The sequence below is a fragment of the Procambarus clarkii genome, chromosome 26, assembly GCF_040958095.1.
Source record: "Procambarus clarkii isolate CNS0578487 chromosome 26, FALCON_Pclarkii_2.0, whole genome shotgun sequence".
NCBI lineage: Eukaryota > Metazoa > Arthropoda > Malacostraca > Decapoda > Cambaridae > Procambarus > Procambarus clarkii.
Window position 1 is genome coordinate 15,492,500 of NC_091175.1, and position 18,816 is coordinate 15,511,315.

General features: G+C 48.7%; 1 protein-coding gene across 13 annotated transcripts in view; it reads left to right on the plus strand.

Moving 5' to 3' along the window:
* Dab (DAB adaptor protein) overlaps positions 1–18,816 on the plus strand; it is a 112,819-nt gene that overhangs the window by 60,199 nt on the left and 33,804 nt on the right. Inside the window, exon 1 of one of the 13 annotated variants that reach the window (XM_045740185.2) lies at positions 15,805–17,199. The exons of the other annotated variants lie outside the window; for them this stretch is intronic. Coding sequence (XP_045596141.1) covers positions 17,124–17,199 — 76 coding nt within the window. The 5' untranslated portion in view covers positions 15,805–17,123. Of the gene's footprint in view, positions 1–15,804; positions 17,200–18,816 lie in introns of those variants that run through there. 13 annotated transcript variants of the gene reach the window in all.

Here is an 18,816-nt window from a genome sequence, read left to right on the forward strand (position 1 = left end):
AGTCCTCACAGCCAGCATCACCCCCGTGGCAGCATATGCTCCCCCTGAGTCCTCACAGCCAGCATCACCCCCGTGGCAGCATATGCCTCCCCTGAGTCCTCACAAACAGCATCACCCCCGTGGCAGCATATGCTTCCCCTGAGTCCTCACAAACAGCATGACCCCCGTGGCAGCATATGCTTCCCCTGAGTCCTCACAAACAGCATGACCCCCGTGGCAGCATATGCCTCCCCTGAGTCCTCACAGCCAGCATCACCCCCGTGGCAGCATATGCTCCCCCTGAGTCCTCACAGCCAGCATCACCCCCGTGGCAGCATATGCTCCCCCTGAGTCCTCACAGCCAGCATCACCCCCGTGGCAGCATATGCCTCCCCTGAGTCCTCACAAACAGCATCACCCCCGTGGCAGCATATGCTTCCCCTGAGTCCTCACAAACAGCATGACCCCCGTGGCAGCATATGCCTCCCCTGAGTCCTCACAAACAGCATCACCCCCGTGGCAGCATATGCTTCCCCTGAGTCCTCACAGACAGCATCACCCCCGTGGCAGCATATGCTCCCCCTGAGTCCTCACAGACAGCATCACCCCCGTGGCAGCATATGCCTCCCCTGAGTCCTCACAAACAGCATGACCCCCGTGGCAGCATATGCTCCCCCTGAGTCCTCACAGACAGCATCACCCCCGTGGCAGCATATGCCTCCCCTGAGTCCTCACAAACAGCATGACCCCCGTGGCAGCATATGCTTCCCCTGAGTCCTCGGAGCCGACCTGTAGCTAACCCCTAGGCTCTAGCAGACTATATTATCAATCATTGACTATTCAGAGTGCCTCACCACAGCTGGTTCTGGAGGCCCTTGCTTGGGGGTGTTGAAATTGTTGTTGTTTAAGACTCAGCTACTGGGAACAAACATTCCCCAAGTAGCACGGGCTATGGTGAGCCCGTAGTGGACTTACCTGGCACAGGAGCGGGGGCCTGGGTGTTCAGAGCGGCGTGTCACGCTAAATAACCCCCCCCCCTCACCCCCCCCCTCACCCCCCCCCTCACCCAACCCCTCACCCCCCCCTCACCCACCCTCCTTGGGCTCCTGGCGCTCAAGGGGTAGTGGGGGGAGGTTGCTTCAAGGTCATAAACAATCTCATCTAAGTTCTTGTGCGTAAGTGACATGGCCTACGGTGTCTCAAGGCACTCGCATGCCACTACGGGTTTGTACTCTCACACACTTTGTTTACAAGATAAAGCCATTGGCGATTTGCAGAGTGTGAGTGTTTGTGTATGAATATGTATGCGTGTACACACACACACACACCACACACACACATACACACACACACATTAGGCAGTGATGTGGTGGAGGCTGACTCCATACACAGTTTCAAGTGTAGATATGATAGAGCCCAGTAGGCTCAGGAACCTGTACACCTGTTGATTGACGGTTGAGAAGCGGGACCAAAGAGCCAGAGCTTAACTCCCGAAAGCATAACTAGGTGAGTACACACACATTCATAGTGGGAACTCGATTCTACAAGTTTCCGGTTGGGTGTTTTGGATTTTTTTTTGGGGGGGGCGGGGGGGTGAATATTATTCATAATATGCCTCCAATCACGTTTTTAATGATTTTCTTAGATGGGCGCAACATTATAAGACACAGTAAGGGACCCTGGGAAACCCATTGAGCATGTTTAAACCTAAATTCAATTGTTTTTTCTTATTTTGAGTTGGCAAGGTTTTTCTTCACTCAGGTATAATATATATGACCTGCTAACTTTTGAAAATGTGTTTTGAGGTTGGGAACGTGATAAATAATAAGCTAGATGTGATATATATATATATATATATATATATATATATATATATATATATATATATATATATATATATATATATATATATATATATATATATATATATAATTGTATTGTAACCCTTCACTTGAAAAGGAAGTCGAACAAATTACTCGCCAAAGTTCATCTTATAATTGTATTAAGGCCAGACGCTAAGAGATGCGTTTCATTGACCCTTGTCAACATTATCTAAGGCAGAGTTGGAATGGTTACAGATTGATTAATTGAAGATGGCACGGGCATGAATAGCCCGTATGGGTTACAGCTTGTTGTATGAGATTCAGCTACTGAGAACAAAAAAAGTTCCAAGTAGCACGGGCTATGGTGAGCCCGTAAGTGTAGGCTCTTTGGAGCCATTACCAGTACCAATAGCGGGGTTACAGGTCATGATTGACTGATAACGATTAAGCCACACACAAGAAATGACACGGGCATGAATAGCCCGTAACTTACAGGTCTTTGCGTAACTGCTTCGTAATCCTGGCCCCAGGTTCTTAAGTACTTGCTTAACTGCTTCGTGAATCTGGTCCCAGGTTCGTAAGTGTTTGCGTAACTGCTTCGTGAATCTGGTCCCAGGTTCGTAAGTGCTTGCGTAACTGCTTCGTGAATCTGGTCCCAGGTTCTTAAGTACTTGCTTAACTGCTTCGTGAATCTGGTCCCAGGTTCGTAAGTGCTTGCGTAACTGCTTCGTGAATCTGGCCTCCTGCAGGATATATATAGCCAAGGATAAGACGATGGTGAGGCGCCTCACTGATGGGGAAAATGAGCCCATTGCAGCTTACCCATGTCTTAAGATGGCTGGGACGGTATATTCCATGTTTGGTCGTGGTCTCGAAGATGGCAAGGGTGTAATATGGTGTTTGTTAACTGTTGATAGTTATCTTAATCTAACGTACAATGCCTCCTCAATGTGTATACATTATTCATATAGATTTACATGCTTTATTTGTGATTTATTGATACAAATCAATACAGCTGTAGCTGCAGTAAAGAGATATACAGCTGTAATACAAACAAGTAGAGCTTAATTTACAAATCCAATGATAGGCAATGGTACAACCCTTTTACCCTGTCGTAGCTCAGTCGATTAAGGCAGTGTCTGGGATGCTCCCGGATGCAGGTTCGAATCCTCGTCACGGCCCTTGTGGATTTGTTCATAGGCAATGGTACGCGTGTGAGGGGGCGCGCGCGCGCACACGTGCTTGCTTCATGGTAAACACTTATATATCTGAATAGACCCGAGAGGGGCCACGCAGGCCGACGGTCTGGGTAAACTGAGCTTTACACACCCCTGCCACAAGGGCGAACAGTTCCAGTCACACTGGGGCAAGATAAACGGAGTCCTGTACACGATACAATAAGGGCGAAGAGCAGCAGACAAAGTAGGGTAAATGAGGCCTTATATACTCGGCAATAAGGCCGGACTTGACCGAACGCCTCCAGCTCCTTGGTGGACTTGGACAGTCCAATCATGATCCTCTTGAATTTTGTCCAGAGAAGCAAATTTATCTGAGGCTGTGCCACTCTGCCTCTTGATTGTTGCACATGCCATGTGCAACAATGTTGCTCATGTTGCTCTGCCACATACCTTGGGATTGTTGCTCTGCCACATACCTTGGGATTGTTGCTGTGCCACATACCTTGGGATTGTTGTTGTGCCACATACCTTGGGATTGTTGCTCTGCCACATACCTTGGGATTGTTGCTGTGCCACATACCTTGGGATTGTTGCTGTGCCACATAGATTGGGATTGTTGTTGTGCCACATAGATTGGGATTGTTGTTGTAGTGCTACGCTTCCTGTGATTGCAGTTAATAAAAAAATTAATCCTACGCAGTCTGCAATCCTGTGATTGCAATTAATAAATCAGTGCATTGGGGTCTGTAACAATGCAAATGGCATGGCTGAAAAGTCACTAAGACACGTGTGGTTCATACGAAGTCAATGAGTTCCATATAAGGTCCATACGAGTTCCATACAAGGTCCATACGAGTTCCATACAAGGTCCATATGAAGTCCATACGAGTTCCATACAAGTTCCATACGAGTTCCATACGAGTTCCATACAAGGTCCATGCGAGGTCCATACGAGTTCTATACAAGGTCCATGCGAGGTTCATACGAGTTCCATATGAGGTCCATACGAGGTCCATGGGTTTACGAGGTATGGACCATATTGGTCCATACGAGGGACTGCCTCGTATGGGCCAGTAGACTAGTACCCGAGCTGAGAGTATGAGCTACGAGGAGAGACTATGGGAACTAAACCTCACGTCACTGAAAGACAGAAGATTTAAGGGAGACATGTTCACCACATGCAAGATTCTCAGAGGAATTAATAGGGTAGATATAGACAGTTAATTTAACACAGGTGGTACACACACACACACACACACACACACACACACACACACACACACACACACACACACACACACACACACACACACACACACACACACACACACACTGTATGTACTCTTCTCGCATACTCTACGCTGGCCAAAGTCAGAACATCCTTCAGAAACTTGAATAAGGAGGCTTTTAGATCACTGTATACCGCCTATGTGAGGCCAGTCTTAGAGTTTGCCGCCCCATCGTGGAGCTCCCATCTTAAAAAAAAAACAGATACGAAAACTCGAAAAAGGTGAGAAGTTTCCAACAAGACTCGTCCTAGAGCTGCGAGGGATGAGGTAGGAAGACAGACTGAAGGAACTAAACCTGACGACGTTAGAAAGGAGAAGGGAGAGGGGGGGGGACATGATACAGACATATAAAATACTTAATGGGATTGATAAGGTGGAAACAGGGAAAATGTTTACAATAAATAACAATAGAACACGGATGGAAGCTTGAGACTGAGATGTGGCATAGAGATGTTAGAAAGTTTTCTTTTAGCGTAAGGGTAGTGAGTAAATGGAATGACCTAAAGCAGCAGATTGTAGAGGCTAACTCCATTCATAACTTTAAAAGCAGGTATGATAGAGAAATCGACCAGGAGTCATTGCATTAGACAACCAACGGCTAGAAACAGAGTGGTTCAAGAGCTAGAGCTCGATCCTGCAGGCACACATAGGCGAGTACACAGCAGAACACAAAACAAGGAACACGTGGAAGACGGAGTATGATATTCTCCCAAGGTTGGTAAGAGTTTGTTGTGAGTTAGGCCTGGAGTGAGGTGTTGTAACCGGTTACGTTATTGAGCCCCCCACCTTCCCCTTACATTACCATGGTGTATCTACACCAAGAAGCAGGGAACACCTTGGTGTATCTACACTAAGAAGCAGGAAACACCTTGGTGTATCTACACCAAGAAGCAGGCTACACCTTGGTGTATCTACACTAAGAAGTAGGGAACACCTTGGTGTATCTACACCAAGAAGTAGGGAACACCTTGGTGTATCTACACTAAGAAGCAGGAAACACCTTGGTGTATCTACACCAAGAAGCAGGCTACACCTTGGTGTATCTACACTAAGAAGCAGGCTACACCTTGGTGTATCTACACTAAGAAGCAGGAAACACCTTGGTGTATCTACACTAAGAAGTAGGGAACACCTTGGTGTATCTACACTAAGAAGTAGGGAACACCTTGGTGTATCTACACTAAGAAGTAGGGAACACCTTGGTGTATCTACACTAAGAAGTAGGGAACACCTTGGTGTATCTACACTAAGAAGTAGGGAACACCTTGGTGTATCTACACTAAGAAGCAGGAAACACCTTGGTGTATCTACACCAAGAAGCAGGCTACACCTTGGTGTATCTACACTAAGAAGCAGGCTACACCAAGAACCAGGGAACACCTAGGTGTATCTACACCAAGAAGCAGGCTACACCTTGGTGTATCTACACCAAGAAGCAGGCTACACCTTGGTGTATCTACACTAAGAAGCAGGGAACACCTTGGTGTATCTACACTAAGAAGCAGGAAACACCTTGGTGTATCTACACCAAGAAGCAGGCTACACCTTGGTGTATCTACACCAAGAAGCAGGGAACACCTTGGTGTATCTACACTAAGAAGCAGGAAACACCTTGGTGTATCTACACCAAGAAGCAGGCTACACCTTGGTGTATCTACACTAAGAAGCAGGCTACACCAAGAACCAGGGAACACCTAGGTGTATCTACACCAAGAAGCAGGCTACACCTTGGTGTATCTACACCAAGAAGTAGGGAACACCTTGGTGTATCTACACCAAGAAGCAGGGAACACCTTGGTGTATCTACACCAAGAAGTAGGGAACACCTTGGTGTATCTACACCAAGAATCAGGCTACATCTTAGTGTATCTACACCAAGAAGCAGGCTACACCTTGGTGTATCTACACCAAGAAGTAGGGAACACCTTGGTGTATCTACACCAAGAAGTAGGGAACACCTTGGTGTATCTACACCAAGAAGTAGGGAACACCTTGGTGTATCTACACCAAGAAGCAGGCTACACCTTGGTGTATCTACACCAAGAAGCAGGCTACACCTTGGTGTATCTACACCAAGAAGCAGGCTACACCTTGGTGTATCTACACCAAGAAGCAGGCTACACCTTGGTGTATCTACACCAAGAAGCAGGCTACACCTTGGTGTATCTACACCAAGAAGCAGGCTACACCTTGGTGTATCTACACCAAGAAGCAGGCTACACCTTGGTGTATCTACACCAAGAAGCAGGCCACACCTTGGTGTATCTACACTAAGAAGCAGGGAACACCTGGGTGTATCTACACTAAGAAGCAGGGAACACCTGGGTGTATCTACACTAAGAATCAGGCTACATCTTAGTGTATCTACACCAAGAAGTAGGGAACACCTTGGTGTATCTACACCAAGAAGCAGGAAACACCTTGGTGTATCTACACTAAGAAGTAGGGAACACCTTGGTGTATCTACACCAAGAAGCAGGGAACACCTTGGTGTATCTACACCAAGAAGCAGGCCACACCTTGGTGTATCTACACCAAGAAGCAGGCCACACCTTGGTGTATCTACACCAAGAAGCAGGCCACACCTTGGTGTATCTACACCAAGAAGCAGGCCACACCTTGGTGTATCTACACTAAGAAGCAGGCTACACCTTGGTGTATCTACACCAAGAAGCAGGCCACACCTTGGTGTATCTACACCAAGAAGCAGGCCACACCTTGGTGTATCTACACCAAGAAGCAGGCCACACCTTGGTGTATCTACACCAAGAAGCAGGCCACACCTTGGTGTATCTACACCAAGAAGCAGGCCACACCTTGGTGTATCTACACCAAGAAGCAGGCCACACCTTGGTGTATCTACACCAAGAAGCAGGCCACACCTTGGTGTATCTACACCAAGAAGCAGGCTACACCTTGGTGTATCTACACCAAGAAGCAGGCCACACCTTGGTGTATCTACACCAAGAAGCAGGCCTACACCTTGGTGTATCTACACCAAGAAGCAGGCCACACCTTGGTGTATCTACACCAAGAAGCAGGCCACACCTTGGTGTATCTACACCAAGAAGCAGGCTACACCTTGGTGTATCTACACCAAGAAGCAGGCCACACCTTGGTGTATCTACACCAAGAAGCAGGCACCACCTTGGTGTATCTACACAAGAAGCAGCCACACCTTGGTGTATCTACACCAAGAAGCAGGCCACACCTTGGTGTATCTACACCAAGAAGCAGGCCACACCTTGGTGTATCTACACCAAGAAGCAGGCCACACCTTGGTGTATCTACACCAAGAAGCAGGCTACACCTTGGTGTATCTACACCAAGAAGCAGGCCACACCTTGGTGTATCTACACCAAGAAGCAGGCCACACCTTGGTGTATCTACACCAAGAAGCAGGCTACACCTTGGTGTATCTACACCAAGAAGCAGGCCACACCTTGGTGTATCTACACCAAGAAGCAGGCCACACCTTGGTGTATCTACACCAAGAAGCAGGCCACACCTTGGTGTATCTACACCAAGAAGCAGGCCACACCTTGGTGTATCTACACCAAGAAGCAGGCCACACCTTGGTGTATCTACACCAAGAAGCAGGCTACACCTTGGTGTATCTACACCAAGAAGCAGGCCACACCTTGGTATATCTACACCAAGAAGCAGGCCACACCTTGGTGTATCTACACCAAGAAGCAGGCTACACCTTGGTGTATCTACACCAAGAAGCAGGCCTACACCTTGGTGTATCTACACCAAGAAGCAGGCTACACCTTGGTGTATCTACACCAAGAAGCAGGCCACACCTTGATGTATCTACACCAAGAAGCAGGCTACACCTTGGTGTATCTACACCAAGAAGCAGGCCACACCTTGGTGTATCTACACCAAGAAGCAGGCCACACCTTGGTGTATCTACACCAAGAAGCAGGCTACACCTTGGTGTATCTACACCAAGAAGCAGGCCACACCTTGGTGTATCTACACCAAGAAGCAGGCTACACCTTGGTGTATCTACACCAAGAAGCAGGCCACACCTTGGTGTATCTACACCAAGAAGCAGGCCACACCTTGGTGTATCTACACCAAGAAGCAGGCTACACCTTGGTGTATCTACACCAAGAAGCAGGCTACACCTTGGTGTATCTACACCAAGAAGCAGGCCACACCTTGGTGTATCTACACCAAGAAGCAGGCTACACCTTGGTGTATCTACACCAAGAAGCAGGCTACACCTTGGTGTATCTACACCAAGAAGCAGGCCACACCTTGGTGTATCTACACCAAGAAGCAGGCCACACCTTGGTGTATCTACACCAAGAAGCAGGCTACACCTTGGTGTATCTACACCAAGAAGCAGGCCACACCTTGGTGTATCTACACCAAGAAGCAGGCTACACCTTGGTGTATCTACACCAAGAAGCAGGCCACACCTTGGTGTATCTACACCAAGAAGCAGGCTACACCTTGGTGTATCTACACCAAGAAGCAGGCCACACCTTGGTGTATCTACACCAAGAAGCAGGCTACACCTTGGTGTATCTACACCAAGAAGCAGGCCACACCTTGGTGTATCTACACCAAGAAGCAGGCCACACCTTGGTGTATCTACACCAAGAAGCAGGCTACACCTTGGTGTATCTACACCAAGAAGCAGGCCACACCTTGGTGTATCTACACCAAGAAGCAGGCCACACCTTGGTGTATCTACACCAAGAAGCAGGCCACACCTTGGTGTATCTACACCAAGAAGCAGGCCACACCTTGGTGTATCTACACCAAGAAGCAGGCTACACCTTGGTGTATCTACACCAAGAAGCAGGCCACACCTTGGTGTATCTACACCAAGAAGCAGGCCACACCTTGGTGTATCTACACCAAGAAGCAGGCCACACCTTGGTGTATCTACACCAAGAAGCAGGCTACACCTTGGTGTATCTACACCAAGAAGCAGGCTACACCTTGGTGTATCTACACCAAGAAGCAGGCCACACCTTGGTGTATCTACACCAAGAAGCAGGCCACACCTTGGTGTATCTACACCAAGAAGCAGGCCACACCTTGGTGTATCTACACCAAGAAGCAGGCCACACCTTGGTGTATCTACACCAAGAAGCAGGCCACACCTTGGTGTATCTACACCAAGAAGCAGGCTACACCTTGGTGTATCTACACCAAGAAGCAGGCCACACCTTGGTGTATCTACACCAAGAAGCAGGCTACACCTTGGTGTATCTACACCAAGAAGCAGGCTACACCTTGGTGTATCTACACCAAGAAGCAGGCCACACCTTGGTGTATCTACACCAAGAAGCAGGCTACACCTTGGTGTATCTACACCAAGAAGCAGGCTACACCTTGGTGTATCTACACCAAGAAGCAGGCTACACCTTGGTGTATCTACACCAAGAAGCAGGCTACACCTTGGTGTATCTACACCAAGAAGCAGGCCACACCTTGGTGTATCTACACCAAGAAGTAGGGAACACCTTGGTGTATCTACACCAAGAAGCAGGCCACACCTTGGTGTATCTACACCAAGAAGCAGGCCACACCTTGGTGTATCTACACCAAGAAGCAGGCTACACCTTGGTGTATCTACACCAAGAAGCAGGCCACACCTTGGTGTATCTACACCAAGAAGCAGGCTACACCTTGGTGTATCTACACCAAGAAGCAGGCCACACCTTGGTGTATCTACACCAAGAAGCAGGCCACACCTTGGTGTATCTACACCAAGAAGCAGGCTACACCTTGGTGTATCTACACCAAGAAGCAGGCCACACCTTGGTGTATCTACACCAAGAAGCAGGCTACACCTTGGTGTATCTACACCAAGAAGCAGGCTACACCTTGGTGTATCTACACCAAGAAGCAGGCCACACCTTGGTGTATCTACACCAAGAAGCAGGCTACACCTTGGTGTATCTACACCAAGAAGCAGGCCTACACCTTGGTGTATCTACACCAAGAAGCAGGCCACACCTTGGTGTATCTACACCAAGAAGCAGGCTACACCTTGGTGTATCTACACCAAGAAGCAGGCCACACCTTGGTGTATCTACACCAAGAAGCAGGGCCACACCTTGGTGTATCTACACCAAGAAGCAGGCCACACCTTGGTGTATCTACACCAAGAAGCAGGCCACACCTTGGTGTATCTACACCAAGAAGCAGGCCACACCTTGGTGTATCTACACCAAGAAGCAGGCCACACCTTGGTGTATCTACACCAAGAAGCAGGGCCACACCTTGGTGTATCTACACCAAGAAGCAGGCTACACCTTGGTGTATCTACACCAAGAAGCAGGCCACACCTTGGTGTATCTACACCAAGAAGCAGGCCACACCTTGGTGTATCTACACCAAGAAGCAGGCCACACCTTGGTGTATCTACACCAAGAAGCAGGCCACACCTTGGTGTATCTACACCAAGAAGCAGGCCTACACCTTGGTGTATCTACACCAAGAAGCAGGCCACACCTTGGTGTATCTACACCAAGAAGCAGGCCACACCTTGGTGTATCTACACCAAGAAGCAGGCCACACCTTGGTGTATCTACACCAAGAAGCAGGCCACACCTTGGTGTATCTACACCAAGAAGCAGGCCACACCTTGGTGTATCTACACCAAGAAGCAGGCCTACACCTTGGTGTATCTACACCAAGAAGCAGGCCACACCTTGGTGTATCTACACCAAGAAGCAGGCTACACCTTGGTGTATCTACACCAAGAAGCAGGCCTACACCTTGGTGTATCTACACCAAGAAGCAGGCCACACCTTGGTGTATCTACACCAAGAAGCAGGCCACACCTTGGTGTATCTACACCAAGAAGCAGGCCACACCTTGGTGTATCTACACCAAGAAGCAGGCCACACCTTGGTGTATCTACACCAAGAAGCAGGCTACACCTTGGTGTATCTACACCAAGAAGCAGGCCACACCTTGGTGTATCTACACCAAGAAGCAGGCTACACCTTGGTGTATCTACACCAAGAAGCAGGCCACACCTTGGTGTATCTACACCAAGAAGCAGGCTACACCTTGGTGTATCTACACCAAGAAGCAGGCCACACCTTGGTGTATCTACACCAAGAAGCAGGCTACACCTTGGTGTATCTACACCAAGAAGCAGGCTACACACCTTGGTGTATCTACACCAAGAAGCAGGCCTACATCCTTTGGTGTATCTACACCAAGAAGCAGTCCACACCTTGGTGTAATCTATACCCAAGAAGCAGGCCACACCTTGGTGTATCTACACCAAGAAGCAGGCCTACTACCTTGGTGTACTCTACACCAAGAAGCAGGCCCTACACCTCTGGTGTATCTACACCAAGAAGCGAGGCTACACCTTGGTGTATCGACACCAAGAAGCAGGGCCTACACCTTGGTGTATCTACACCAGAAGCAGGCCACACCTTGGTGTATCTACCCAAGAAGCAGGCTACACCTTGGTGTATCTACACCAAGTAAGCAGGCCTCACCTTGGTGTATCTACACCCAAGAAGCAGGCTACACCTTGGTGTATCTACACCAAGAAGCAGGCCTACACCTTGGTGTATCTACACCAAGAAGCGGCTACACCTTGGTGTATCTACAACCAAGAAGCAGGCCTACACCTTGGTGTATCTACTACCAAGAAGCAGGCCACACCTTGGTGTATCTACACCAAGAAGCAGGCTACACCTTGGTGTATCTACACCAAGAAGCAGGCTACACCTTGGTGTATCTACACCAAGAAGCAGGCCACACCTTGGTGTATCTACACCAAGAAGCAGGCCACACCTTGGTGTATCTACACCAAGAAGCAGGCTACACCTTGGTGTATCTACACCAAGAAGCAGGCCTACACCTTGGTGTATCTACACCAAGAAGCAGGCCACACCTTGGTGTATCTACACCAAGAAGCAGGCCACACCTTGGTGTATCTACACCAAGAAGCAGGCCACACCTTGGTGTATCTACACCAAGAAGCAGGCCACACCTTGGTGTATCTACACCAAGAAGCAGGCCACACCTTGGTGTATCTACACCAAGAAGCAGGCCACACCTTGTGTATCTACACCAAGAAGCAGGCTACACCTTGGTGTATCTACACCAAGAAGCAGGCCACACCTTGGTGTATCTACACCAAGAAGCAGGCCACACCTTGGTGTATCTACACCAAGAAGCAGGCCACACCTTGGTGTATCTACACCAAGAAGCAGGCTACACCTTGGTGTATCTACACCAAGAAGCAGGCTACACCTTGGTGTATCTACACCAAGAAGCAGGCCACACCTTGGTGTATCTACACCAAGAAGCAGGCCACACCTTGGTGTATCTACACCAAGAAGCAGGCTACACCTTGGTGTATCTACACCAAGAAGCAGGCCACACCTTGGTGTATCTACACCAAGAAGCAGGCTACACCTTGGTGTATCTACACCAAGAAGCAGGCTACACCTTGGTGTATCTACACCAAGAAGCAGGCCACACCTTGGTGTATCTACACCAAGAAGCAGGCCTACACCTTGGTGTATCTACACCAGAAGCAGGCTACACCTTGGTGTATCTACACCAAGAAGCAGGCCACACCTTGGTGTATCTACACCAAGAAGCAGGCTACACCTTGGTGTATCTACACCAAGAAGCAGGCTACACCTTGGTGTATCTACACCAAGAAGCAGGCCACACCTTGGTGTATCTACACCAAGAAGCAGGCCACACCTTGGTGTATCTACACCAAGAAGCAGGCTACACCTTGGTGTATCTACACCAAGAAGCAGGCCACACCTTGGTGTATCTACACCAAGAAGCAGGCTACACCTTGGTGTATCTACACCAAGAAGCAGGCTACACCTTGGTGTATCTACACCAAGAAGCAGGCTACACCTTGGTGTATCTACACCAAGAAGCAGGCTACACCTTGGTGTATCTACACCAAGAAGCAGGCCACACCTTGGTGTATCTACACCAAGAAGTAGGGAACACCTTGGTGTATCTACACCAAGAAGTAGGGAACACCTTGGTGTATCTACACCAAGAAGCAGGCCACACCTTGGTGTATCTACACCAAGAAGCAGGCTACACCTTGGTGTATCTACACCAAGAAGCAGGCCACACCTTGGTGTATCTACACCAAGAAGCAGGCTACACCTTGGTGTATCTACACCAAGAAGCAGGCCACACCTTGGTGTATCTACACCAAGAAGCAGGCCACACCTTGGTGTATCTACACCAAGAAGCAGGCTACACCTTGGTGTATCTACACCAAGAAGCAGGCCACACCTTGGTGTATCTACACCAAGAAGCAGGCTACACCTTGGTGTATCTACACCAAGAAGCAGGCTACACCTTGGTGTATCTACACCAAGAAGCAGGCCACACCTTGGTGTATCTACACCAAGAAGCAGGCCACACCTTGGTGTATCTACACCAAGAAGCAGGCTACACCTTGGTGTATCTACACCAAGAAGCAGGCCACACCTTGGTGTATCTACACCAAGAAGCAGGCTACACCTTGGTGTATCTACACCAAGAAGCAGGCTACACCTTGGTGTATCTACACCAAGAAGCAGGCCAACCTTGGTGTATCTACACCAAGAAGCAGGCTACACCTTGGTGTATCTACACCAAGAAGCAGGCTACACCTTGGTGTATCTACACCAAGAAGCAGGCCACACCTTGGTGTATCTACACCAAGAAGCAGGCCACACCTTGGTGTATCTACACCAAGAAGCAGGCTACACCTTGGTGTATCTACACCAAGAAGCAGGCCACACCTTGGTGTATCTACACCAAGAAGCAGGCTACACCTTGGTGTATCTACACCAAGAAGCAGGCTACACCTTGGTGTATCTACACCAAGAAGCAGGCCACACCTTGGTGTATCTACACCAAGAAGCAGGCTACACCTTGGTGTATCTACACCAAGAAGCAGGCTACACCTTGGTGTATCTACACCAAGAAGCAGGCTACACCTTGGTGTATCTACACCAAGAAGCAGGCTACACCTTGGTGTATCTACACCAAGAAGCAGGCCACACCTTGGTGTATCTACACCAAGAAGTAGGGAACACCTTGGTGTATCTACACCAAGAAGCAGGCCACACCTTGGTGTATCTACACCAAGAAGCAGGCCACACCTTGGTGTATCTACACCAAGAAGCAGGCTACACCTTGGTGTATCTACACCAAGAAGCAGGCCACACCTTGGTGTATCTACACCAAGAAGCAGGCTACACCTTGGTGTATCTACACCAAGAAGCAGGCCACACCTTGGTGTATCTACACCAAGAAGCAGGCCACACCTTGGTGTATCTACACCAAGAAGCAGGCTACACCTTGGTGTATCTACACCAAGAAGCAGGCCACACCTTGGTGTATCTACACCAAGAAGCAGGCTACACCTTGGTGTATCTACACCAAGAAGCAGGCTACACCTTGGTGTATCTACACCAAGAAGCAGGGAACACCTTGGTGTATCTACACCAAGAAGCAGGCTACACCTTGGTGTATCTACACCAAGAAGCAGGCCACACCTTGGTGTATCTACACCAAGAAGCAGGCCACACCTTGGTGTATCTACACCAAGAAGCAGGCTACACCTTGGTGTATCTACACCAAGAAGCAGGCCACACCTTGGTGTATCTACACCAAGAAGCAGGCCACACCTTGGTGTATCTACACCAAGAAGCAGGCTACACCTTGGTGTATCTACACCAAGAAGCAGGCCACACCTTGGTGTATCTACACCAAGAAGCAGGCTACACCTTGGTGTATCTACACCAAGAAGCAGGCCACACCTTGGTGTATCTACACCAAGAAGCAGGCCACACCTTGGTGTATCTACACCAAGAAGCAGGCCACACCTTGGTGTATCTACACCAAGAAGCAGGCCACACCTTGGTGTATCTACACTAATCTTACATAATGTTTTTGTATATTTCCCGTCTTATTAACTTAATATCTATAATCCTAATACTTGGATGAAAGTAGTAATAATAATAATAATAATAATAATAATAATAATAATAATAATAGTGGTGGTGTATAAGGAAAAACAATAGCAATACAACTGTGTTAGTTAATGTGTGTGTTGTGACCTTAACTTGTTTGTGTGGTGTGAGTAATGGAAGTGTGTTTTTGAAACTGTCTTTCTGGGCGGTTATGGAGAGATTTATCATATACGTCTACCTGGGCGTGTGTGTGTGTGTGTGTGTGTGTGTGTGTGTGTGTGTGTGTGTGTGTGTGTGTGTGTGGGGGGGGGGGGCCGGAGTAGGGGGGTGGGGGGTTTGTTCACCTATGGTATTGCTGTTTTAGAGTTAATCTCCAGCTGTTGGCTGTTTGCGCGAAGGTGTGTTCCTGCGTTTTTGCGTGCGTCTGTGCGTGTAAGGTGTGTAGGGTGTTTGGTGTTGCTGGAGAAAGGGGGGGGAGAGAGAGGGGGGGGGAGTTGAGGGTGTGGGGGAGCGTGGTGATCGATAGCAAGGGGGAGGGAGAGTGGCACGTCGCCTCATTCACAATGTCGGGTTGTGCTGTGTTCCGTAGACTCCCTACTCCCTCATAACAGGGGAATCCTCCTCCTTCCCCCGTGGGGGGCATGTTTACATGAGTAGTGAGGGCAGGAAGAGGGCATCGTGGGGCCGAGCCCTGGGGGGCGGCACGCCCCGGAGGGAGAGGGCCGTGTAAGAGCGCCGCTGCCAGGCACAGATCAATGGTGTGTAGTGTGGGACTAAACACGCTGTCGCTGCTGCTGCTGCTGCAACAGCCTTCCTCTCCTGAGCCTCCGTTTTGTCTCCTGTCGGCCTGGCTGCCGTTGCTCTCAGCACAGCCTAGTGATGTGTGACCGGGGTGGAAAACCTGGCATGATGTGAGCGTAGAGTGTTGTGGTAGGACTGGCTGGCTGGCTGGCTGGTCGGCACACACACACATGCCACCTCCAGCACGCAGTCAAGGTGGCCGCCAAGCCTTATGTCGTTGACGTGTCGTCAACCAGAGCCATGGTGCAGGTGCACGTCTCACACTCTGCAAGGTGCTAGAGATGGCCTTACCAAACACTTGACTGGCGGGTTGTGGAGGCGCCTAGCCCCGCCTCCTCTCGTGGCAACTGGGCATCAACCAGGCTTAAAGTCTTTTTGAGTGCTACAAAGAAATCTGCCGCTTGTCGTGTTAGGTTTCTGAACCAACTGCTCACCTGATACGCTCCCTGGAACCAAGATGAACCGCTGGGAGCCGTTTGTTAACACGGCAGTGAGTGCTGCATTGTACACGGTTGGTACGTGAAGGAGACGCTGATAAACTAATCAAAATTGACTTACAGTGACTAAGGCAGTCACTCTGTGCTCCAAGAGCCGTAGCCGTCACATGGACAGAAAATACCTTTACATTATCACGGGTTTTGTTGCTAGGATCAGCAGCACCGGTGCGTTCTCTTTCAAGCAAAATGAAGAAAAATGACAGAATACTATACAGTGACGTGCATGGCTGTGATGTTCATGAGCGGACCGGTCTCTTGAAGCAGCTCTACGACATTGCTGATATTCACTCGATAGACAGGAAGACAGGTTGTTATCGGTGAGTGATGAGAGTGCAGTGGTGGGGCCGGGCGTGACGGGGCGTCAACCATGTCAGTCGCCATGCCATGTAAACACTAATACACAAGTTACACTGAAATTAAAACAGTGCCTAATAGTTTCCCCTCCTCATCCATGCAGTGGAACGCTAAAACTGTCCAATAAATGGTGCTTGTGTGTGTTACCTTAGTGTAAACAGTGTCCAATAAGCGGCGCCACGGCCGTCCTGTGCAACGGAAACAATGTGCAATAGGAAGCGCTTCAGCTGTGTGGATTAACCTTGGCGCTAAAACAATGCCCATCTATTCCAGCAACACAGACGTGGCTGGGTACGAGACCCTCAGCACACGTCGCCGTCACAACCCCTTCCGTGAGTATCACCACCACCACCTGCCTGCCTCAGTCAAGTAACAGTAGGTGAAGGGACGACGACGTTTCGGTCCGTCCTGGATCATTCTCAAGTCGATTGTGAGAATGGTCCAGGACGGATTGAAACGTCGTCGTCCCTTCACCTTCTAGTGTGTGGTCTGGTCAACATACTTCAGCCATGTTATTGTGACTCCTCGTCTGCAGTAGCGTCATGTATCTAACACCGTGCGGAGCAATGCGGTGGATTTGAGCTTTTGGGTCACACCAGTTACATTCGATTTCATCGTGTTGCTCCGATATGATTTTTTCTCGTTATCTTCTTCAGTTCATGCCTTATTTTCCCAGTTATATGCTTTCTTGTTACCTCTCCATAACCCCCCTGATCCCTTCTTATCCAGCTTTTGTCTTGTAGAGAATAAGTCAATATCTATCCCATTAACTGGTTGCGAATGAAGTAATGTGATGGCCGGTGTTTGTGTGAACGAGCACGCTTTGCTCGCGTTCACACGCTCCCAGCTATTGCGGTACTGTTTTGTGGGGCTCTCCTCCAAGCCTAGTATACATGTGTGTTCCTCGCTGTTGATATTCCTTCGCCGGTTTCATGTCTCGCCAATATATTCCCAGCCTCTTCCCGCCCCCTCTATCATGCATCCCTCACTCTCCTCACCTCCCTTACCTCCAATACCTCCCTCACTCCTCCCATACTTCCCTCACTCCTCCCATACTTCCCTCACTCCTCCCATACCTCCCTCACTCCTCCCATACCTCCCTCACTCCTCCCATACCTCCCTCACTCCTCCCATATCTCCCTCATTCCTCCCAAATGCACAAAGCAATGACATTAACATGATGTATCAAGTAGATTATCAGTAGAAGCCGCACTGGGTACTCCCAGATATACGCCCAAACCAACTCAGCCACAGCATGCTCAAAACCAATGCAACCTGGGATTTTCTCGTGGATTCATCACGTTAATGTGATTACTTTGTGCATTTGAAGATAAGCGTTGGAGGTAGACCACAGCCAGAGTCCCTAGGACTCTTAGAGGATTCAGTTGAATCCTAAGTTGCATTGTTTTTGCACGATACCAGCAATCGTATAGACAATTGTTGGGGCAGTGGTCAGAATACCAGTGCTGTTGATGGGGAGACCCCTATTGGCCGGGGTTCGAATCATCTTGCGGGTCATAGTTAACGGGATATATTTGCTTGGGCACCATTTAAGTTCTACTCACAAATACAGTATACTAGTCTATTTGCCATATTGTATGGTGCCTCCTCTTTACGAAATGTATCAGTGTGCAAACTTGAAACAAGTTCCATCAGTAGTTTCCAGGTGTAATAAACTACTGATATTTCAAAAACCTTAGTTTGGTCGCCTTCTTGGACAGAAACCATCGTCTTCGAATGGTTAGGTAATTTGTCCGCTAACGGGTAAAACCGCTTCAAATAGGCGCCTGTCAATCATGCTAACGATCTAGTTACATAGGCGTCAACCCATACTAGGCTTCTGGAATTGTTGAAATATAAATCTGTATTTGTTCAAAATTATGTATTCGAGTTAACTAGGAGTATGTTTGTGGTTTGAGTACATGCACTTATATCAGGGTAGACTCTTT